The 25,415-nt window shown below is 41.1% G+C and overlaps 1 protein-coding gene across 1 annotated transcript; it reads left to right on the top strand.

Annotated features, from left to right (window-relative positions):
* Positions 1 to 24,999, top strand: LOC129696283 (epidermal retinol dehydrogenase 2-like). The gene is made up of 6 exons (XM_055634049.1): positions 1 to 757; positions 8,510 to 8,641; positions 11,401 to 11,500; positions 17,191 to 17,335; positions 21,970 to 22,095; positions 24,156 to 24,999. Exons 1-6 carry the CDS (start codon positions 437 to 439, stop codon positions 24,247 to 24,249), a joined length of 918 nt encoding a protein of 305 aa, XP_055490024.1. The 5' UTR covers positions 1 to 436; the 3' UTR covers positions 24,250 to 24,999.
* Positions 25,000 to 25,415: the final 416 nt, after the last annotated feature.

The following is a 25,415-nucleotide window of genomic DNA, read 5'->3' on the forward strand; positions in this document are numbered from 1 at the left end:
GAGCTGGCTTGCACAACTGGGGTTGCTTTTCTGTTCCGCTCGAAGGGTGTACAATGACTCTCGGAGTCAAAATATAAGCAGGAACAAGAATCGCAACCCTGGTAGGCAGGGCAGAAGTGCAACAAGGAAGAGCTGGCTTGCACAACTGGGGTTGCTTTTCTGTTCCGCTCGAAGGGTGTACAATGACTCTCGGAGTCAAAATATAAGCAGGAACAAGAATCGCAACCCTGGTAGGCAGGGCAGAAGTGCAACAAGGAAGAGCTGGGTTGCACAACTGGGGTTGCTTTTCTGGTCCGCTCGCAGGGCATATAATGAACCATTGCTGACGTGTTTCGAGCAAAGGTCGTTCCTATTTTTTTTCCACAACAAGCTTCGGTGACCAGAGAACTAAGTGCAGAGAGACAGATACTCGACGCGTGCTTACAGACTAGTCGCGATGAACTTCTTCTTTGAGACGCTCTGCACGTTGCTGCTCTGGCTGTATTACAGCCTGGAAGCGCTGGTGATGCTGGTGGTGCCGGCTCGGAGGAAGAATGTGAGCGGGGAGATTGTGCTGGTGACGGGCGCTGGCAGCGGCATTGGACGTCTCGTGGCGCTCCGCTTCGCCGGCCTGGACACCGCGCTCGTGCTCTGGGACATCAATGCAGAGGGCATCAAGGAGACGGAGCGGCTGGCCCGGCAACAGGGGGCCTCCAGGGTCCACACTTACGTGTGCGACTGCAGCAAGAGAGCATCCGTGTACGAAGTGGCAGACAAGGTCAGCAAACGTAGACGCGACGAACTGCAAATGCCGGAATCCAACGTAAAAAGGCAAAAGTGCTGGAGGGTACTCAGCGGGCGAGATAGGAGGGTCTAGACACAAAACGTCGTCTATCCATGTTTAGTTTAGAGATACAGCGCTGAATCAGGCCCTTCGCGCCGACCAGCGATCCCCGCTTATTAACCCACTAGGGACAATTTTTGTATTGTCCACGCCAAGCAACCCACGTCTTTGGAGTGTGGGAGGAAACCGAAGATCTCTGGAAAAAACCCACGCAGGTCACGGGGAGCATGTACGAACTCCGTACAGACAGCACCCGTAGTCGGGTTTGAACCCGGGTCTCAAGGCGCTGCATTCGCTGTAAAGGGCCTGTCCCACTTTCCAGAGTTATTCACGAATTTTCCAGAGTTATTCACAAAATTTCCTTGACATATATATCTACAGACCCGTTACGAACATTCTGCAAGTTTGAATCAAGGGGAAAACTCGGGAGAATTCGTGAATAACTCGGGAAAGTGGGACAGGCCCTTAAGGCAGCAACGCTGCGCAACCGTCACGCCCCAAAAATGCTGCCTCACCTGCTGAGTTAAGGGCCTGTCCCACCAGCATGCGATTGCATGCGTCTAGCGCGACCAAACGTGGTGGCTTGATGCGTACGGCCACGCGGGGCCTGTCCCACTTCGAAGCGCGGAGGCGTATGGAGTTGTGCGGGGCACTGAAAATCGCACGTCTTGACGGCGTACGCCTAGCGCGTGGCATTGCGTGATGACGTCACCGCCCGGCGTGTCGTTGCGCGATGACGTCACCACCCGACGCCGTGCGACGTCCAAATTCAGTCGGCCCGCCTCCTGCCCACCTGTTTGGTGAGTATGACGTAATTACGTAATGCGCGAACTTAGTGCGAACTCCGCTTCCGTTTGGTCGAGCCAAACGTATGCAATCGCGTGCTGGTGGGACAGGCTACTCCAGCACCGTTTGTTTTACTAGAGGTCGGGAAATGTACTAGCTGGGTGAACTAAGGGTTAAGGTTTGCCTGTCCGGAGAGGAATGGGGTGTTGTTTTGCTACGCCCTTGGTAGAGAAAGTAAACATTGCTATTATATGTATTAAAAAAAGTTAGACGTCAGTGTTTAATGAGTGAGTTTAGGAATTGTTAATGGAGTTGAATGCAGATAAATGTGAGGAGTTGCATTTTGGGAAGTCAAACCAGGGCAAGACCGTCAAAGTGAATGGCAGGGCTGTAATCCCTGGGTGTAATCCCTGGGTGTAATCCCTGGGTGTAATCCCTGGGTGAACCAAGAGTTAAGGGTTGTCTTTCCGGAGAGAATGGAGTGTGTTGTTCGTCACTGCTGGATGCTGGGACCATTGCTATTTATGGTTTATTCAACAATTCAAAGCTCTATTTATCAATGAAATTAATATGAATTTCTGGAATAGTTCTGTATTAGAATCAAAGAGCTGTGCAACATAGACACAGGTACTTGGCTCTCCACATCCTCACTAACATTTTTGCCTTTGTGCACAATCATATTTGCTTTCACTGAGACAATATCCTATATCTTACCTAATTAAGTGCCTGTTTAAGTGTCTCTTAAATATAATGATTGTATTGGATTTCACCACCACCTCTGGCATCAGATCTGCATAACTACTCTATGTAAAAGTAACTGTTTTCTCAAATCACCTTTAAACCCCCTGCCTCCTATCTTAAACCAAATGTCCCCCGACCCACTCATGTTTTTGACACCCTGACCATGTGGAAAGATTCAGACTGTTATTCCATAGGCAATGTTTCAAAGATTGGTTACTCCAATTCAAAAAATTCCTAGCCTTTCACCAGATATGTGCTCCTATTGTAAAAGGACAATAAACTGCCAGCACAACCAGATCAATTTCTCAAGACATGGACACCCTTCACCGAATTCTTACAAGAATAGCATGGTGCAACAGAAATTTAAATTTAAATCCGATGCCGGGTTGTGTGAGGTGGGCGGGGGTGATGAGGGGCAAGGTATATCTCCACCTTTTTCTTTTTTCTTATTTTTCGGCCACACTACTTTGGTAGTCTAGGGGTCTTTCTTTTGTTCTTTTTCGATCTACAATTTCATTTTCCCCCTTTCTTGGTCTCTTTTTTTTTCTTTATTCATTTACAGGTTATAAGGTTAAAAATGAAGCTGTATAATAATTGTATAATTTTAGATGCCGAATGTTTTATCTTTGTACAATTGCTTCCAAAAAAATTAAAAATTAAAATATATAAAACAAAAGGTTCTGAAAGGCAGTGGGTGATCAAAGAATCACCACTGCTTTGTACAAGGGAGATAGACACAAAAACTGGAGTAACTCAGCGAGACAGGCAGCATCTCTGGAGAGAAGAAAATCAGCATCTGCAGTTCCTTTTTATACATTTATACAAGGGACATTTTGTCTGACAAATATGGTTGAATTTTCCAAGGAGCTAGCCTAGTGTAATGATGACGACAGTGTGGTCGATGTAGTCTGCATAGATTTCAATAAAACAAGTGATCTGGACTTATATGGGACACTGTTCTAGAGGTTGAAGACCATTAGAGAAATTGGCTTTGTAATACAAAGCAGAGGTTTATTTTCGGAATTAGAAGACAGTGACCAGTGGTGTACCACAGCGATTGGTGCTGGAACGAACCCATGCTATTTATTATTCATATCCAAATGGTTAATATAGATATATGAGGTGTGGTGAGTAAATTTGCACATTTGGCAGTGTTGCCTATGTACCCAGGGATAATACTGATGAGATTGTAAGACAAAGATAGGATATTCACGGTGAATGGCAGGGCCTTAAGGAATAATGAGGAACAGAAGGACATTAGTCCAAGGATCCCTGAGGTGGCAAGCACAAGCAGATAATTTGGTGAAGAATTCACATGGGGTACTTGCCTTCATTAGTGTAATATATAAGAGCAAGGGGGTTATCTACCATGTGATAAACTTTTAAACCTCTAAAGCAGTCACCACCTCCTTCCCTTCAATGGAATCTATTGTAGAATTTCACTGGCCCTCCCCCTCACCTCCACTAGAGTAATGCGTGCAGTTATGGTCACCATACTACAGGAAAAACATGACTGTTCTAATGAGGGTACGGGGGGGTTAGCCAGGATGTTGCTTTGGTATAACATTTTAATTTGAGGAGAGTTCAGATAGGTTGGGTTTGTTTTTCTTGAAGTATGTAAAATTTGAAGGTGTAAGAATAGGATGGATGGAAAGGATAGAATGGGTCTTATGAAGAATGTTCTCATCTGAAGGGTGTTTGGAGTCTGGAGCATGTTGCCTGAGAAGGCAGTGGAGTTAACAGCCTGTCCAATTTGGGCGTCATTTGCGCGTCATGTAGGTGGCGCGCGAAGATTTAGTGAATCCCAAAATCCTGGGGCACCGCGTACGACCACGTGTCACTGCCTACTTCACCACACACCATGCACACGTAATGCACGCCATGCGCGTCGTGACGTGTAAATGATGTCGCGCAAATGACACCGAAGTGGGACAGGCCCTTTAGAAACTCTGCCAACATTCTAGATGTGTGCTATATTGTGTGTAGTTTTGGTCCCTTAATTTGAGGAAGGACATTCTTGCTATTGAGGGAATGCAGCGTAGGTTTACAAGGTTAATTCCCGGGATGGTGGGACTGTCATATGCTGAGAGAATGGAGCGGCTGGGCTTGTATACTCTGGAATTTAGAAGGATGAGAGGGTATTTTATTGAAACATGTAAGTTTAGTAAGGGCTTGGACACGCTAGAGGCAGGAAACATGTTCCTGATGTTCGGGAAGTCCAGAACCAGGGGCCACAGTTTTAGAATAAGGAGTAAGCCATTTAGAACGGAGACAAGGAAACACTTTTTCTCACAGAGAGTGGTGAGTCTGTGGAATTCTCTACCTCAGAAGGCGGTGGAGGCCGGTTCCCTGGATACTTTCAAGAGAGGGCTAGATAGTGTAGTCAGGGGATATGGGGAGAAGGCAGGAATGGGTTACTGATTGGGGATGATCAGCCATGATCACATTGAATGGTGGTGCTGGTTCGAAGGGCTAAATGGCCTACTCCTTCACCTGTTGTCTATTGTCTATTTACTATGAAGAGCATTTGAATTTCAAAGGCTTTAGAAGATCATGGCCAAGTACTGGTCAGCATGGACAGTTGTGCTGAAGGGGCTGTTTGTAGGCTGCATGTTTCAATGACTGACTCAATTGTAAACTATAAAAATAAAGCTTAAAAATAAACAAAAATAAAATTAAATTTGTTGGACTTTGAAGCATTTCGATAAGGGTTTGCTAATCCACACAATTAATTTTGGGGAATTTAGGAGTTGTAAAGCTGCAATTATAGATTAGTACCCATTGAAAAACGGTCTTGTTTCTCTTGACAAGGCATTCAATTGTCAGGGCTCTTTTTAAACTGTGAGAATAGTAAGTACATGCCTGAACATGGTATTGGTTTATTATTTCAGCCTGTACTAAAATACAGTGAAAAGCTTTGTTTTACATGTTATGCAGGTAAATCATACTATATGTAAGTACAACAGGCAGTGCAAAAAGAGAAAGGAAACAAAATACAGCATGTTACGACCCCAGGGAAAGTCCAGGTTAAAAAAAATGCAAAGGCTTCAGTGCGGTAGATTGGGAGAATGCAGATACATCATTATGCGAGGTCTGTTCATGACTGACGGCAGATAAGAAGCTGAAGATACAAGAAACAGTGGATGTTGGAATCTTGAGCAAAACAAAGTGCTTGAGGAACTTGTTGGTCAGGCAGCATCTGGAAAGGGAACGGACAGACAATGTTTTAGGTTTGGACTATTCTTCAGTGTAGTCTGAAGTGGGCGAAAATCCCGATGTTTTGAGAGGTGGGGACATCCCCCCCCCAAGTTTTTGTAATCCGGATTTTTAAACCCGGTGAAATTTCCAATTTCCGCGGGACAGTGGGGGTGGGACTGTTGATTGAGGGCACCGAGAGACGTCAGTCAGCAGGCAATGGGGGCGGGACATGATGATTCAGCGCGATCATTGGAGGAGGGAGGAGTGGGGGTGGGTGGGACTGAGGATAGAGTGCGGTGATTGGAGGAGGGAAACGTGGCACAGACCTGCAACTCATCCGCAGCCACGATCGATCCTGGGTTTCCGGCGCTGTCTCGTCCGCACACGAGTGCCCCCCACGGGTGGCCAGAGAGGTTGGGAGTCAGACGCGAGCAGTGTCCCCAGGCCCACAGCCGGCGCAGAGAAGCAGTGCTAAACCCATCTCAACTCTGCCTGGGCTTGCGGAAAATATGGCCAGCGAGGAGAAGCAGCGCTGGTATCCCGTCAGTCCAGTCAGGGCTGTAGGTTCACCCGGCAAGACAGGCAGAATTGTGCTGCATTTAGCACTGGAATGAGCCTCTGAAGGCGCGGGTGTGTGTGTGTGGGGGTGTGTGTGTGTGAGGGTGTGTGTGTGTGAGGGTGTGTGTGAATGTGTGGGGTGTGTGTGTATGCACGCGCGGCCGCCAAAAAATTGGGGTCCCCTCCATATTTTGATAGATTTGATAGATTTCCGTGCCTGGTCTGAAGTATGATCCCAACCTGAACCATTGCCTGTTCACTTCCCAGATTCTGCTTGCCGTGCTAATTTCCTCTAAGACAGCGTTTCGGGAGAAGAAGCTGTTTTTGAATCTGGTAGTATGTTTCCTGCCTCTAGCGTATCCAAACCCTTAATAATTTTATACGTTTCAATAAGATTCCCTCTCATTCTTCTAAATTCCAGAGTACACAAGCCCAGCCGCTCCATTCTCTCAGCATATGACATTCCCGCCATCCCGGGAATTAACCTTGTGAACCTACGCTGCACTCCCTCAAAAGCAAGAATGTCCTTCCTCAAATTTGGAGACCTAAAACTGCACACAATACTCTAGGTGTGGTCTCACTAGGGCCTTGTACAACTGCAGGAGAACCTCTTTGCTCTTATATTCAAATCCTCTTGTTCTTCTTGCGTATGGCATGCATAGCCTAAAGTTGTAGGACAACTTGTTCTATTTGATTGTGCACGCCGGGTTGATTGCATTAGTCAAAACAGGGCGGGCCACATGAACATTGCAATCTTCCACCCCAACTCCTCTTGTTACGAAGGCCATACAACGCCTCCACGGGGTCTATAGTCCACAGGGATACAAAGAGTATATGAATAGACACAAAATGCTGCAATAACTCAGCGGGACAGGCAGCGACTCTGGAGAGAAGGAATGGGTGATGTTTGGGTCTCTCCTCCAAACGTCACCCATTCCTTCTATCCAGAGATGCTGCCTGTCCCACTGAGTTATTGCAGCATGTTGTGTCTCTCTTTGGTGTAAACCAGCATCTGCAGTTCGTTCCCACACAAGAGTACTTGTGACTTGTAGCTGAATGTCTGGGTACTTTACAATTTGAGTCTCGTGATAAATGACTGTCCGAATACACAATCGGATGCTCTGGGACCGTTTCTTCAGGAGACCCGTTTATTTAATGTATATGAATATTGGATGCAGATCGTCAGTACATTTCATATGATTAATTATTAAAGCAGGCTTCCGTCAGTTAATGACTAGTGTTTCATCGCATTATGAGTCCATTTCCTAATACCCTTGATAATGAGACCAAACAACTAACGTCCAGTTTACAACATAATGTGGAGATTTATACAACAGGTCAGAGTGGGGCGTATGTTCATTATTTTTTTAAATGTCGTTCGTTGAAGATAAGTGAGTTGATCGTTGCTTGCGGATTCCCTCAAGTTTTTATGTGGATTTGTCTCAAGTTGTATCGTTTCAGGTTTCACATTTGGAATTTATTTTGGAGCTGGGTTCAGCTGGGGGTCCACGGAAGTTGGAAGAATTCTGCTTACTGGGAATAAAGACCAGAGGCAGTGCAGCGCGGCCACTTCCCGTCTCTCGTGCGTGCACGCTGGCACTAACTCACGGCGATTCACACTTACTCACATACACGCGGACATACGCAGGTGTGATCGAATTTTATGCACGGACAACGCATAACGCTGAAGAAGGGTTTAGACACGAAACGTTACCCATTCCTTCTCTCCAGAGATGCTGCCTATCCCGCTGAGTTACTCCAGCATTTTGTGTCTATCTTCAAGTTCAGAGTTAAATAAAAAAAACACAGAGGGCTGGAGGAACTCGGCACCCACCAATCCAAGACGGGTGCGTGGGAAAAAATACGCCTGTTGGCCAGAATGGTTCTGGGGCGCGCTGAGCAGCAGTCTATGTTGATCAAATAATATGTTTTGTTTTGAAACTTTGTAAGTTATCTTGATATACAGTACTTATTTTTTTGACATCCTCCAATTCTTGGCAGTTACATTTAATCATACATTATGGTTTTCCAAAAGTTCCGACTGGTTAATTAGATTTGCATAATAAATGCCAAATCTAAATGTTGTGACCTCTCCTTGCTGCCTTTGATCAGCATGACTGTAAGCTCATGATCGATTTTTAATATATTAGATACAAGGTCATGATCTAGAGCGTTGATCTGAACAAAATACATATTTGTTTTGGTTTTCACATAACTTTTCTCGTTCCATATAAGAAAGAAAATTATCAATTAAATATGCAATTAAAATACCAACCTCTTTCGAAATCAAAATTGAATTAAATGGAACAGTTATTTTCAAAGGAACAGAGGAGTGACGTACTGTTTTAGAAACCTTTTAAACCCTCACATTGCTATTTTACTAGTATTTGTTTCTTTTCACAGGTGAAGAGGGAAGTTGGAGATGTTAGTATTTTGATAAACAATGCAGGTATTGTTACTGGAAAGAAATTCATTGATTCACCCGATGAGTTACTAGAAAAAACTATGGCAGTGAATGCTGTTGCACATTTTTGGGTAAGCAATCATTGTTTTTTTAATACAAAACCAGGCATCATTTTAATGTAACCTTTTGGCTCGTTTATGACTAACTTTCATTTGCCTACTATTAATAGGGAAAAATATGAGCCCCACATTTATTATGGGTAATCCTAAAATCCCTCCTACGTAAAACCTTAATTTCATGCGTGTGGACTCAAAAAAGATATCACTGTACTTGTATCATCCTTATTGATCTCTGGTGATGATTAACTAAGGCTTTAATTGCCAGTGCAAGCAGTCTATGTTATATCGATAGATCTGCATATGCAAATCGCAGTCATCAATTTCAATTTTTTTTAAATTTATTGGACGTTACTATGCTGAAACAGATGTATCTAAACTAACATCAATCTTTCTAAAGATTTCCTCCTAGATTATAAACCTTGTTACTATTTTTAATATTCAGCATTCTAAGTTTCCTTAAACCTTATGAATTTAGATGAGCAACCACTTGCATTAAATATCATACACTATTTAAAAATACCATTTCATGCATTATTCCTTTAAATATTATTTTTTTGTTTTTAAATCTCCACCTTCTTTGCCAAAAATCTGTTCATGTACTTAAATACTATGCAGAGTGGAAAAGTGCACTTGGATCCAATAAAAACAAATATTTTACTATTTTATGAGGTACAAATTAATAGCTGCAATTTTCACATTAACTTCTTTTTGGAAAAAGTTTCAGGCAGAAATTAATCGTTAATTAACACAACACAATCACCCAAATACTGAATGCGTCAAACACTTTTAGCTCACCGGCTCCTGTACCACGTCTGAGTCTTTCATGTTTTCATCAAAGAGCTACGGGCTTCCTTGAATCAATTGTTAGAATTTTACTATGATGATGAACAAGTTAGGGCTTTATTCTTTGGAGCGCAGAAGGTTAAGGGGGGGACTTGATAGAGGTCTTTAAAATGATGAAAGGGATAGACATAGTTGACGTGAATAAGCTTTTCCCACTGAGAGTAGGGAAGATTCAAACAAGGGGACATGACTTGAGAATTAAGGGACAGAAGTTTAGGGGTAACATGAGGGGGAACTTCTTTACTCAGAGAGTGGTGGCTGTGTGGAATGAGCTTCCAGTGAAGGTGGTGCAGGCAGGTTCGTTTTTATCATTTAAAAATAAATTGGATAGTTATATGGACGGGAAAGGAATGGAGGGTTATGGTCTGAGCGCAGGTATATGGGACTAGGGGAGAATACTTGTTCTGCACGGACTAGAAGGGTCGAGATGGCCTGTTTCCATGCTGTAATTGTTATATGGTTATATGCAACATGCATGATTAAGTGAATATCTAAAACTAGTTGAAAATTATATTAACATTTCTAAATTGTCACGGCCTGGTACAGAAATAAACGGTTTCACCTACTGCGCAATCAAACATTTAAAGATGCAAATATAGAGAGTACCAGGTTGTGAGGATTTGTACGGTTGCAGGGGATGTTGGCTGCCCCGTGCATAACAAATCATGCACTTATGGCCTTTTTATTTAAAAAAAAAAAAAAAAAAAATTATTTTCTATTGTTCTCAATTTATAATAAATTTTGCATCAGACACAAAGATGTCCTGAAATCCCCCATCACCACAGTGGCATTACCTTTGTTACATGCCAGTTTTAACTCCTGCTGCAACTTACACCCTATATCCGGGCTACTATTTGGGGGTCTGTAGATAACACCAATTAGTGTCTTCTTGCCTTTACAATTCCTCAACTCAATCCACAGTGACTCTACCCCGTCAGTCCCTATGTCTTCCCTCGCAAGGGACTGAATTCCATCCCTCACCAGCAGAGCTACCCCCCTCCTCTGCCCACCTGCCTGTCCTTTCTATAGGATGTATAACCCTGAATATTAAGTTCCCAGGCTTGATCCTTCTGCAGCCACGTCTCAGTAATCCCCACAATGTCATATCTACCAACCTCTAACTGAGCCTCAAGCTCATCTACTTTACTTCTTATACTTCGCGCATTCATATACAATACTTTTAATTCCTTACGCACATCACCTCTAACATCGATCCCTATTACACTTGGCCATACTCTCCTATCCCTTTGTGAGCTTCCTTTCCCGTTAATTCTGGGGTCATTAACTATCCCTTTATTCTCTTTCCTTTAAACTCCATCCTCGACTATCCCATTTGACACCCCAACCCCCTTATTCAGTTTAAAACCACCCATGCAGCAGTGGCAAACCTGCCTGCCAGAATGCTGGTCCCCCACCTGTTAAGATGCAATCCGTCCCTTTTGTACAGTTCCCCCTTACTCCAAAACAGATCCCAGTGATCTACGTATCTAAATCCCTGCCCCCTGCACCAGTTCCTCAGCCACACATTCAGGTCCCTTATCTCCCTGTTCCTGCTCTCGCCAGCATGAGGAACTAAAATAGTAATAATGATAAAGAGTGAGGTTGAAATATCAGGGGTTATATCTGTTCAGACTGTGCATATTTTAAATGCAAATATTGTGAATTTGCATCTGCCATTAAATGAGCCTTTAGTTTTTACTTTTAGTTTTAATTGCTGTATTTCTATATTGCACGAAATTCTCTACTCTGTAGTTCACTGTATTAATTTCCTTCATTTGATGGTAATTAATATCAATTATTTGGATGCAAATGATTGTCCATATCATTTTCAAATATGTGGTAAACATTTCATTTTCCTCTTAGAAATTCTTGTAACTTTCTTTGTCAGTTATAGTTCATTTTGTAATTCTGAGGTTACATATTTGTAGACCTACAAAGCATTTCTGCCTGCAATGATTGCCCGTAACCATGGCCATCTGGTTAGCATTGCCAGTTCAGCTGGCTTCTTTCCAGTGAACGGATTGGCAGGTAAGAATCAATTCTGCGGTTTATTGATGATTTTCTTTATTAATTATATTTTGATTAATATGTGAACCATGAGGCAGTGTATGTTGAGCTTTGCATTGCTGTTGTTTTCTGCAATGTTCTTTGTGCATATATTTGTGAAATATATTTTTACCAAGCAGAAGTACAGATGCTATACTCTTATATTTAGAGGACCATTAGTGTATTTCACCTGTATTTTGCTCTCACTGGAGAAGGAACAATGCTTGCCCTAAATTAATTGCAACCTTATCTGCATGATTTCCTGTAATCCAGTATCCATCAGATGTGTTGCTTTAGGGCAAGAAACCAATCAGAATAGATCTTAGTGAAATGCAGAGTCAAAACCAGACCATTTAGGATATTCAAATGTTAAAAGTATTTATGGGTATTATGTGGGGGTGGGGAGGGAGGGGGGGTTGGGAGGAAAATGCAGACTCAGGATTTCGGAAGATAGAGACAAAGATGCTGAAAAGGAAAATTAAGAGTGTATTTTTTTTTTCTTGCAACAGTCAATGCTCATTTTTGCAGTGAATTAAATTATATTTTCAAGCTGAATCGATTAGTTCACTGTACTTATCTGTTGACCCATTTAAAAAAAAATCTCACTTTATTGCAACAACCCAAGTTTGGTTTATTCCATAACTAGTGAGCAAGGCCTTACCAATGAATTGATTTTGATGTTTTGTGTATTAATGGATACAGTACTAAGACATCCTGTGTCGCAACGTTTTCTCCAATAGAAATCTGTCGATGACATCAGAAATCCCTGTCAGGAATACATTATTAAAACATTGAGATCTGACAACAATATTATTGATCTTCATATAAATTTTGGACATTGGCAAATTCTTCTATGATGAAGATAGAACTGTGAAGAGTGGCAAACAACTGACAAACTGCTTAATTGGCATATGAAGGTTGCAATATTCTAGAGCGAATAATGTAAATAGCAAACTTTTTAAGTACGTGATTTTTAAAGTATGATCGAAACAACAAAAAGTGCAAGTACTTTGCTTCAATGGTGTAGAATCCACTGTGTTTGCAAAGATCAAAAGTAGCACAGCTGCAAGCTACGTTAAAGCTGTCTTCCTCTACTTTCCCTAAATAATGCAAGTTAAGGTGAATCTGAATTAACTATAACATTCACTGCAGCTTCATACCAAAATGTCCTCGGCAGCATATCTAAAGTTTGAAGATGCCATCAAGAAGTACAAGGCAGTAGGTGCATGAAACTACTATCGGATCCAAGTTCCCCAGAAAATATATTTTTGAGTCGCAAAACATACTGACATGTTCTCGACCCGAAATGTCACCTATCCATGTTCTCCAGAATGCTGCCTGGCCTCCTGAGTTAATCCAGCACCTTGTGTCCTAATGTGTTCTTTCATCATTACATGGTGTAAATAATAGAATTTTTAATCACCTTTTTAGAAGCACCTTCAGTACCTTCACATCCATTTCACAGTAAGGCTCATTACTACCTACTAACTAGGGTTACTAACATGTTAGTAATCTCCTTAACACGAGGAAACATTTTGAAAAAATTGTATATGCTGCTGTTCTGCTGACCTATACTTCAGAATGGTGACACAGATGGTGAACAGAAGCGGTCCCAGAGCAGAACTTTGTGGGCAGCTCCAAGCATTTCCATTTGCTAATTTTAATTTAAAAAAGCAAGCCAGATTTTTAAGCAGGGAATACTGTTTTATTTTTACAAAATACATGATGAAATGTATATTCATGTGCAAATTCTTTCGCAGTAGAAAAAAAAAATGTAAATGCTATAAAGTACCTGGTGCAGTAGGTGGACAAGCACTTTTAGAGCAGGTTTTTCACGCAGAGGGAGGTGCATATATGGAATAAGTTGCCAGAGAAAGTGGTGGAGGTGGGTACAATGATGACATTTAAAATACATTTGGATAGGAAAGGTTAGGAGGGAAGTAAAGGAGGTTAGGAGGGAAGTCAACCAGGCAGAGGTGTGGGACTTACACAGTTAGCTTCTAGGTTGGTATGGACAGTTGGACTGAACGTTTGCCCATAAAGCTTCTGCGTTATACAGACTATGCCCTGGTTATTGGAGCCCATGAAATCATATTGTTGCAAATATAAATTACTGGCCATCTGAAACAATAACAGAAAATACTGGAAATATTCAGACAGTATCAGTGGAGAAATAAAAATTAACTTTAAATAAAATACAGAAATTTTAATTTGGGAGATCTGATAGCATCTGGAGAGTTCTGTAGAGAAATCTGTAGAGTTGAGTATATCTATAATGTTCCGCTTTTTGTATAAATTGAGGATGAACAAAATAATTATGGCTCGGTGCTGGGCAGAATTGACAAAAGTGAAAAAAGATTTTTGTGTTCATAATGGTAGTTTGCAAAAGTTAACAACACTTTGTTTTGGTGTGGGAGCGGAGAGTCATTTTAAACTACATATAATTTGTATCTTTAAAATCCTTTTGTATGAATTGTCTTGACAAATATGCGGTACTTACTATACTGCAGTTAATTCCTCCAATACAGGGAACTGGTTTGATTCAGAAAGTAAATACAGTAAACCCTGGTTATTACTGACTTTATAACAGATTTTGGATATAGCAGACAGAGCTTACCCCACAATAATCAGACAGCACTGTATAAGAACACAGGCTGCTAGTTACACTGCAGGGGCATTTAAGTTGCAAGTCATTGCTACCATAGATGCTTCATTAAACAATTTTACAAACAACTTTTAACTCTGGCTGGGCCGATACCAATGACTCCGCCTATCTTTGCCTCTCCGCCGGCCGCCAGCAATCCAGGGCCATCAACTCACCTGTATTTCACTCCCAGTTCCTGACCGAGCGTTTGAAGAAGGGTCTTGACCCGAAACATCATCCAATCAAGAGATGCTGCCTGTCTCGCTGAGTTGCTCCAGCTTTTAGTCTATCTTCGCCCCCAAGTCTATATAGTTCGAAGCCCATTTGGAGGTTTTAGTGTTTATTAGCCTGATAGTTGCTGGAAAGAAGATGCTCCTGACCTACTGAATTACTCCAGTTCTTTGTGCCCTTTTGTGTATTCACTAGCATTTGCAGTCAATTGTATCTACTACTTGTGCAACCACCACTATTACTCAGTAATCACTTACTTGGTTATAGTGGACAATTGGCAATAACGGACACCATGGTCTGTTGTAATGATGGTTTACTGTAGAAACTGTTGCCTTGAGCGTCTGGATTGGATGGACACATGGTAAATCCTGACTGGTCAGGTTGGAAATTGGAGATCATAGAAGTGAAGATGGGTCATACAATCTGGCCAATTGCTACCAGGATGGTTATTACAGAATTCACAATTTAAAAGCACAATTGATGTTGGTGCTTATTTTGCCATATTGTGCTAGATCCATTTTAATCATCAAAACCAAATGTTAACCTGGTGAATTTCTTTAACTACCCAAATACAGAGTCCTTGTTAATGTTTGGGACAAAGACACATCATTTATTTATTTGCCTCTACTCCAAAATATGAGATTTGTAATCATAAAAATCATATGTGGTTAAAGTGCATGTTGTCAGATTTTATTAAAGGGCATTTTTATACATTTTGGTTTCACTGTGTAGCAATTACAGCTGTGTTTATATATAGTCCCCCCATTTCAGGGCACCATAATGTTTAGAACACATTGCTTCACAGGCGTTTGTAATTGTTCAGGTGTGTTTAATTGCCTCCTTAATGCAGGTATAAGAGAGCTCTCAGCACCTGGTCTTTTATTGCTGTTTATCAACATGAGGACCAAAGCTGTGCCAATGAAAGGCAAATAAGCCATTATGAGACTGAGAAACATGAATAAAACTGTTCAAAACATCAGCCAAACCTTAGGCTTACTAAAAGCAACTGTTTGGAACATCATTATGCAAAAGTTACTTTTCTTAACTACTAAACCAGGTTCGCTTCTTAATAAACAGACACCACACAAACTGTTTGATAGACCAGTTCAAAACTTTTGAACTGGGGGGGGGGGGGGGTGTTGGAGAATGGGGGGAGGGAGAGGGCAAGAACGGGATGTGAGGGGAGGGGGTAGTGGATAAGGGGGAGAAAAGTGGAGCGGGAGAGAAAGGAGGAAAGAGGAACACCCCCCATTTGTGAACCCAGCCTGCGACAGCTAGATCCCACTAACAACTCGTGGCCAACAGTTTTGTTCCAATGAGGAGCAGGCAGAAGTTAGGTTTAGGGTTTGGGATTCCTCCCGCACTCCAAAGGTGCACACGTTTTAATAAATTGTCCGTAGCATGTGTGGGATAGTGTGTGGGCGATCGCTAGTCGCAGGCTTGGTCCACAAATGGGGGGGGGGGCGTCGTCGTGGAAAGTGTGGAGGAGGGATTGGAGAATGGGAGAAAGGAATGTGAGGGGGTGGGGGAGAAGAGTGGAGCGGGGGAGAAGGAAGGAAGAGAGGGGGGGTGGAAGAAGAGGGGGGAGAAGGGTAGGAAGGAGTGGAGAAGGAGGGATGGGGGCGGGCGTGGGGAAAGAGGGGAGAGGGAAGTTCAATCTACACTCACTGAATCCATCCCTATGAAAAGTTATAGAGACGATGATCGGATCTGGAAGCGGACCAATACATCCATAAATAAAACGACTCGGACATCTTTTCATTTGCACAAGTTGATTTTATTGTATTAATTTTAATATTAATGTTTAAAATCCATGCATTGAAGGAAGAATATTTTACAGCCCATCTGTGGTACCTAACCCTAACTGGGCGTCGCACTCAGGACAGCATACGTCAGCATGTGACAGGGCGCACAACATGATGAGACACACAAAAATCGCGCAGGATTTTGAACATTCCAAAGGCGCACAAGTTTGTATAAATTGTCCGTAGCGTGTCGCCTAAATGTCACCCAAATGTCGCCCAAGTGGGACAGGCTCTTCACTTATCTTCATTGATGATACAACTGCTGATGTTAGCAGCATAATTAATTCTGAAGTGTATAGACACATCCTATTTGCTCAAGTTTTAAAAAAATGCCTCAAAACTCATTGGCCGGCGGTTCATTCTACAGTAGACATTGATCGCAAACATACTTCTAAAGCAACGAAAGGAGTTTTTCAAAGCTAAAACAATTGTCAATTCTTGAGTGGCCAAGTCAATCACCCGATCAGAACCCAATTGAGCATGCCTTTTATATGCTGAAGAGAAAACTGAAGGGGACTAACCCCCAAAACAAGCATAAGCTAAAGATGGCTGCAGTACAGGCCTGGCAGAGCATCCCCAGAGAAGACACCCAGCAACTGGTGATATCCATGAATTGCAGACTTCAAGCAGTTATTGCATACAAAGGATATGCACAAAATACTAAACATGACTACTTTCATTTACATGACATTGCTGTGTCCCAAATATTATGGTGACGTGAAATGGGAGAATTATGTATAAATACTGCTGTAATTTTTACAGGATGAAACCAAAATGTATAAAAATGGCTTTTATTAAAATCTGACAATGTACATTTTAACCACATGTGATTTTTTTTTTTTCTATTATATATCACAAATTGTGGAGTACAGAGGCAAAGAAATAAATGATGGGTCTTTGTCCCAAACATCATGGAGGGCTGTATATTTAATACAGCTGACATTGTTTCAAGTAGCCTTGGTAAACAATATGTCTTTTATCTTCTTTTGCAGATTATTGTGCAAGCAAGTTTGCAGCGATTGGTTTTGCTGAGTCTATTGCATTAGAATTGTTGGTTTCAGGAAAAGATGGTATCAAAACGACCATTGTTTGCCCATACTTCATAAACACTGGCATGTTTGATGGCACCTCAAGCAAGTAGGTAGCACATTCATTAAACGTGGAATTTGTATTCAACATTCAAACTTAGAAATATTGATTATTTATCAATGAATATTTCATTAATACTGAATATGAATGATTTCAAGCTAAAGGATTGTGATACAAAATACAACGGGTGATTCTAAATTCTAGTGATTTAATCAGACATTCTCTATCTGAGCATTTTCCATTAAGTGGAAAGAATAGTAGAGAAAGCAGGAGTCCAAATCGGAAGTAAAAGCAGTAATATTAATGATGAGGATTTTTAAAAAAATGAATTGATTAACATCGCTGACTTCCTTAAAGGTAAGGTAGACAAAAATGCTGGAGAAACTCAGCAGGTGAGGCAGCATCTATAGAGCGAAGGAAGAGGTGATTTTTCGGGTCGAGACCATTCTTCAGATTGATGTGGGGGGAGGAGGGGGGGCAGGTAGAAGAAAGTAAGAGACGGAGACAGTAGGCTGTGGGAGAGCCGGAAGTGTTGAAGCCAGTGATCGTGTTTGAGATAATGGCCTGGTGCTCGTCTGTGGGGTCATGATCCAAGGATAAGTAGGAGGAGTTGCCTGAGAGTTGGCACCTGGCCTCAGAATTGTAGAGATCAGCGCGCCAGACTACCACAGCACCTCCCTTGTCGGCAGGTGACAAAAGAAGAGCTCCACATCGTGGCAGAAGCGGAACTCATTGAGGTGGGGAAGGAGGGAAACAAAGGTGAGGCCTCTGTTGAGGACAGATCGTTCGGTATCAGAGAGGGGGAGGTCAGGGGGGATGGTGAACACACGGCAATGATGACTTTTTATTAGTGTTATAAAACTAATCTGAGGTATGCTTTTTACTTTCAAAGTTGGAATATGAAGAACAGGGAGTAACCACTAGATTGCTATATCATGGCAGCGTCCTGGGTTAGGTTTAGGTTCATGATTATCACCGGTACCGAGGTACAGTGAAAAGTTTTGTTTTGCATGCTATCCAATCAGAACAGACATACCATGCATGAATGCAATCAAGTCAAACAATAGATAGAGCAAAGAGGAAAATACAGGGCAGAATATAGTTCTTGGTATTGTAGCACCTCAGTTCCATAGCCAATGAACTGGCCTCAACTACCCTCTGTGGCAGAGAGTTCCAGAGATTCACCACTCTCTGTGTGAAAAATGTTCTTCTCATCTCGGTTTTAAAGGATTTCCCCCTTATCTTTAAGCTGTGACCCCTTGTCCTGGACTTCCCCAACATCGGGAACAATCTTCTTGCATCTAGCCTGTCCAACCCCTTAAGAATTTAGTAAGTTTCTATAAGATCCCCTCTCAATCTCCTAAATTCTAGAGAGTATAAACCAAGTCTATCCAGTCTTTCTTCAGTCCTGACATCTGACAGTCCTGACATCCCAGGAAACAGTCTGGTGAACCTTCTCTGCACTCCCTCTATGGCAATAATGTCCTTCCTCAGATTTGGAGACCAAAACTGTACGCAATACTCCAGGTGTGGTCTCACCAAGACCCTGTACAACTGCAGTAGAACCTCCCTGCTCCTATACTCAAATCCTTTTGCAATGAAAGCTAACATTACCATTCGCTTTCTTTACTGCCTGCTGCACCTGCATGCCTACCTTCAATGACTGGTGTACCATGACACCCAGGTCTCGCTGCATCTCCCCCTTTCCCAATCGGCCACCATTTAGATAATAGTCTGCTTTCCCGTTTTTGCCACCAAAATGGATAACCTCACATTTATCCACATTATACTGCATCTGCCAAACATTTGCCCACTCACCCAGCCTATCCAAGTCATCTTGCAGTCTCCTAGCATCCTCCTCACAGCTAACACTGCCCCCCAGCTTGGTGTCATCCGCAAACTTGGAGATATTGCCTTCAATTCCCTCATCCAGATCATTAATATATATTGTAAATAGCTGGGGTCCCAGCACTGAGCGTTGCGGTACCCCACTAGTCACTGCCTGCCATTGTGAAAAGGACCCGTTTACTCCTCCTCTTTGCTTCCTGTTTGCCAGCCAGTTCTCTATCCACATCAATACTTAACCCCCAATGCCGTGTGCTTTAAGTTTGTATACTAATCTCTTATGTGGGACCTTGTCAAAAGCCTTCTGGAAGTCCAGATACACCACATCCACTGGTTCTCCCCTATCCACGCTACTAGTTACATCCTCGAAAAATTCTATAAGATTCGTCAGACATGATTTACCTTTCGTAAATCCATGCTGACTTTGTCCAATGATTTCACCACTTTCCAACTGTGCTGCTATCCCATCTTTAATAACTGACTCTAGCAGTTTCCCCACTACCGATGTTAGACTAACTGGTCTGTAATTCCCCGTTTTCTCTCTCCCTCCCTTCTTAAAAAGTGGGGTTACGTTTGCTGCCCACCAATCCTCAGGAACTACTCCAGAATCTAAAGAGTTTTGAAAGATTATTACTAATGCATCCACTATTTCTGGAGCTACTTCCTTAAGTACTCTGGGATGCAGCCTATCTGGCCCTGGGGGTTTATCGGCCTTTAATCCATTCAATTTACCCAACACCACTTCCCGGCTAACCTGGATTTCACTCAATTCCTCCAACTCCTTTGACCCGCGGTCCCCTGCTATTTCCGGCAAATTATTTATGTCTTCCTTAGTGAAGACGGAACCAAAGTAGTTATTCAATTGGTCCGCCATATCCTTGTTCCCCATGATCAACTCGCCTGTTTCTGACTGCAAGGGACCTACATTTGTTTTAACTAATCTCTTTCTTTTCACATATCTATAAAAACTTTTGCAGTCAGTTTTTATGTTCCCTGCCAGTTTTCTTTCATAATCTATTTTTCCTTTCCTAATTAAGCCCTTTTTCCTCCTCTGCTGGTCTCTGAATTTCTCCCAGTGTTCCGGTATGCTGCTTTTTCTAGCTAATTTGTACGCATCATCCTTCGCTTTGATACTATCCCTGATTTCCCTTGTTATCCACGGATGTACTACCTTCCCCGATTTATTCTTTTGCCAAACTGGGATGAACAATTTTTGTAGTTCATCCATGCAGTCTTTAAATGTCTTCCATTGCATATCCACCGTCAACCCTTTTAGAATTAATTGCCAGTCAATCTTGGCCAATTCACGTCTCATACCCTCAAAGTTACCTTTCTTTAAGTTCAGAACCATTGTTTCTGAATTAACAATGTCACTCTCCATCCTAATGAAGAACTCAACCATATTATGGTCACTCTTGCCCAAGGGGGCACGTACAACAAGATTGCTAACTAACCCTTCCTCATTACTCAATACCCAGTCTAAAATAGCCTGCTCTCTCGTTGGTTCCTCTACATGTTGATTTAGATAACTATCCCACATACATTCCAAGAAATCCTCTTCCTCAGCACCCCTGCCAATTTGATTCACCCAATCTATATGTAGATTGAAGTCACCCATTATAACTGTTTTGCCTTTGTCGCACACATTTCTAATTTCCTGTTTGATACCATCTCCAACTTCACTACTACTGTTAGGTGGCCTGTACACAACACCCACCAGCGTTTTCTGCCCCTTACTGTTTCGCAGCTCTACCCATACCGATTCCACATCCTCCAAACTAATGTCCTTCCTTTCCATTGCATTAATCCCCTCTCTAATCAGTAACGCTACCCCACCTCCTTTTCCTTTCTCTCTATCCCTCCTGAATATTGAATATCCCTGGATGTTCAGCTCCCAACCTTGGTCACCCTGGAGCCATGTCTCCGTGATCCCAACTATATCATAGTCATTAATAGCTATCTGCACATTCAACTCATCCACCTTATTACGAATACTCCTTGCATTGAGATACAAAGCCTTCAGGCTTGTTTTTACAACACTCTTACCCCTTATACAATTATGTTGAAAAGTGGCCCTTTTTGATTTTTGCCTGGGTTTTGTCTGCCTGCCATTTTTACTTTTCACCTTGCTACCTATTGCTTCTACCCTCATGTTACACCCCTCGGTCTCTACGCTCACACATTTAAGAAACCCTTTCCCTTTAACTCCATCCTCCACTATCCCATTCGACACCCCACCCCCCTTATTCAGTTTAAAGCCACCCGTGTAGCAGTGGCAAACCTGCCTGCCAGAATGCTAGTCCCACACCTGTTAAGATGCAATCCGTCCCTTTTGTACAGTTCCCCCTTACCCCAAAACAGATCCCAGTGATCTAAGAATCTAAATCCCTGCCCCGTGCACCAGTTCCTCAGCCACACGTTCAGGTCCCGTATCTCCCTGTTCCTGCTCTCGCCAGCACGGGGAACTGGAAGCAAACCGGAGATAACAACCCTGGAGGTCCTGCTTTTCAACATTTTTCCGAGCTCTCTAAAGATAAGATGTTAGTATTGGCAAATTGTTCATCTGTTTACTCCAACCAAGTTCTCATAGTTCTTTATTGCAATGAGAATATCACAGATATATTGCTCCATTCAGAGATAAATACAATAGGTGGGAGAATAATTAAGAGCTATCAGCAAGGAGATCAGAGTGAAATCCTGTACAAAAATGCCATTTAACATGTTTTACAAGTATTTATAATAAACTATTTTGAATGGTATGACTTTTTTTTAAATGTAGTGAGATTTTCACTATTAAGCAGACTTTCATGTTCTAATTTATATTAAATTCTGTAAAGGTGGCCAAAATTTATTCCCATTTTGGATCAAAATTATGCTGCTCGGAGAATTACAGATGCGATTTTAGGGGATCAAGCATATCTTGTGATGCCACGGAGCCTGGGTTTTATGCTTGCTATTAAAAAGTAAGTAATTTATCTTGAACTGCTATTCTTTTTTACTGCAATATCTTAAATCATACATGTAGTATCATATAAATGTAATAATTCTTTTATGGCAATTTTTTATCTAGGTAATTTTTTCAGTTAAGTAGTTAGTTATTGCCTACAGTAATAGAGTACAACATTCAATTGATGTGCAACATTTCATAAAACTTAATGTATGTACATTAATTTAGTTAAATTATTTAATTTGGGTAATTGTCATATAGCTAATGCATCTGTGATGAACAAAAACTGGTTAATTGACATACCTCTATAATACAAATTATAACCATCTTTTATTGGCCAATAGTTATTAAAACCTACTGACACGGATGAAGTAACACTTGTTTAACATGTCTGACATGCAGAGTTAGCAAATTACAAAACTCATACTTCCAAAGTAATATTGAAGATTTAAAACAAAAGCAAAGAGTTGATTTTGGTGTAATTAAACTTACTATTATGCAAAATATATTTTAACATTTAAGGTCTCAGTAGGTAAATGGTTTAAAAGATCATTGTTAACGAACCTATTAGTAAATGCTCACTGTCTAAGAATACTTCACTTCCTTTTAGAAGATGAGTTACATATACATTGAATTTGTACTCGTAAAACAGCACGGAATCCGGCCTCTAGACACAATGTCCATGCCAAAGTTGCATAACTGAGCTGGTCCCATTTGCTGACGACTGACCCACATTCATCCAACCTAATTTGTCCAGATACCTGTCTATGTGTCCACCTCTATCATTTCAATTTCAGGATCTATTGCAACCTAATATGTTAATAATCATGTGCATAACCAGATCCTAGCCAACAGATAGAAATCAAACAGATTGGATAGCTGTCTATGATTTATTGCATGAATGTTAACCAGGGTACACAATGACAACTTACCAATAAAAATCAACATTAGGCATTCAGGATATACTTCAGGTGGATGAAGCCTCCAGTAGCCAATGTGAAGTATAGCATTTTGAACAGGCCTTCATTTCTGCACTGGAGTTTTACCTCATGGGCTTTGACCTCCGAACTGCTGGCCAGAATTTCCCAAGTGTACGCTGTCTTTGGACACTCAATGGCAGAATGTCAACTTCCTCTAATTTGCCAGCAGTCACACTGGGAAATCTGCCCAAACCTGTTATTCATTGCATTGCATTGCATGAACTGCCTCAAAGGAGTGAGGAAGTTTCAAGCATATTTAATGAATGAAGTTTACTAAAGTATTTAATTTCTAAGAGGTCCGTAATGCTTTAAACATTTTTATTAAAAATTCTTTGTGCTATTGAATTGATTTTGAGAGTTGGAGAACTTTTATGAACATTCCAATTCAATTTGTTTCTATCTTGTAATTCATTACAATTGGAATGTTCATATCTCCAAATGTACTTTTTGTTATTTAGAGCCTTTACCACCCTTATGTCCCTTGTGTCATTCAATTTCCCCTTGCCTTCACCCTTTCACACACCTTGCTTTCTTGTTCTCTCCAGTTCATTGCACTTTAACTTTTGCATATTTCTAATTTTTCCCAAATCTGACAAAAGGTCAGCATGAAAATTAGCTCTGCTTTTCTTTCCACGTATGCTTGCTGGCCTGTGAAGAATTTCCAGTTTTCTGTTTTCAAATTCAATAATGGTTTTAACAGCTAGTTATGCCCATGGGCATTGATTAACGAGCTTGTCAAAGATTGTGTATTGAGAGTGTTCAGATCCAAGACCCGCAGCATGATATTATTTGGAATTGTCGCTACAGGATCTTGCTGACCAAATTGGGACCAGTTCAAGAAATTGCTATCAGAAAAGGGCTCCAATGCAATTCAATCGGATTGCAGAGCAATGAGCACAGGCAGCTTGTCCCTTCTGAGATATAGCTCCGTGCAATAACATTAAAAGTCAAAGTTAAGACTGAATTAAAAACATTGTCATAAAAATTCTTAATTAAAGAAAAAATGTTTTAATCCCAGTTTTAATTAATTTGTACCTGTCCATTTGTCTAACCCTTTGTCAAAAGCAATTATTAATATATTTTTCTTATCAAATAGTCTACTTCCATTAAAAGTTGGCCTTCTTTTTGGAAAGTACTTTGGCATTTTTGAAACTATGGATAATTTCAAGGGTCGCATTAAGAAGGATTGACGTGATCATCAGCAATGATCTGGAAGCAACTGCTTTAAATATATTTGGAAGAAGAACTCATTCGTTAAAATACCATTACAATACATTTTTGATACTATTTTATGTTATTGTTAATGCATTTAGGAATAAATAACTGAGAAAAATAGTAACATGTCAATGATAATGACTCATAATGGCAGATATGTGTGTTAAAATCTGAGAAAATTGAAAGATAAGTGCAAACTGAAAACCTCTGTTTGTATTTCCTGCTCCCAATTCAAGAAAGAGTGCATTTGACGAGAATTGATACATAGATCTCATTATCTGTTGTTGAGTTTGCAGAAGAAAATAATTTGAGACTAAACTGTCTTTCTCTCAAACTGCATGACATTGTTACCCTATGTGCAAAGGTATTTTGCCACTAGAGATAATTAAAGTGATTGAAGAATTAAGAACAAGAGTGAATATTGAATAAAGGTTTATGAATGTAAAGCATGATTGCTGTGAGGAATGGCACATCAGGTGATCTACAAAGGCCAAATGCTAATTAAATGTGTATTGTCAAACTTTCCATGCTTAATGTAATTTTAATCAGGCCAGCAAGTTTGTGTTTAAGAGCAACTTAAATGTAAACACTAACTTGTTATAGCTCTCAAAGGTTGTTGCAACATTTTTTGTGACTGAAAGAAAAAAAATTATGGTTGAGGGGAAAAGTAACTTGTGCAAATTCTATCGTAAAAACAAATAAAAACTTTGTTTGGAGATACTAAACATGTGGTCTTCTACATCAAAAACAATGGGGTTAAATATGCGGAATGGTTGAACAACACAAGGAATTGAAGAAAAGGAGAATGGTGCCGTTGATGACTGTATTGATCATGTTACCTGGTGTTTTCCCCAAACAGGAAAAGTTAATCAATTATGCTTCTTATTGCCACCCTTCTCTTGCCTGCATGTAGCAATGTTACAAAATTTTGAGATTTAAAAAATCAAGTCTGCAATTTATCCCATCAGATAAAGCATAACAATAAGTTTAATTTGACACCTAATTCACTTTCATATCTCAAGTAATAAAAAAGTTATGGCCATTTTCATACCCGGAAATTAGCATCTTGTTCCCTATTGATTTTCTATGGACATAACAAAAAAGCTGTGATCGTGGACAGTCAAAAGCCCATAACCTTCTT

The sequence above is a fragment of the Leucoraja erinacea genome, chromosome 4, assembly GCF_028641065.1.
Source record: "Leucoraja erinacea ecotype New England chromosome 4, Leri_hhj_1, whole genome shotgun sequence".
Lineage (NCBI taxonomy): Eukaryota > Metazoa > Chordata > Chondrichthyes > Rajiformes > Rajidae > Leucoraja > Leucoraja erinaceus.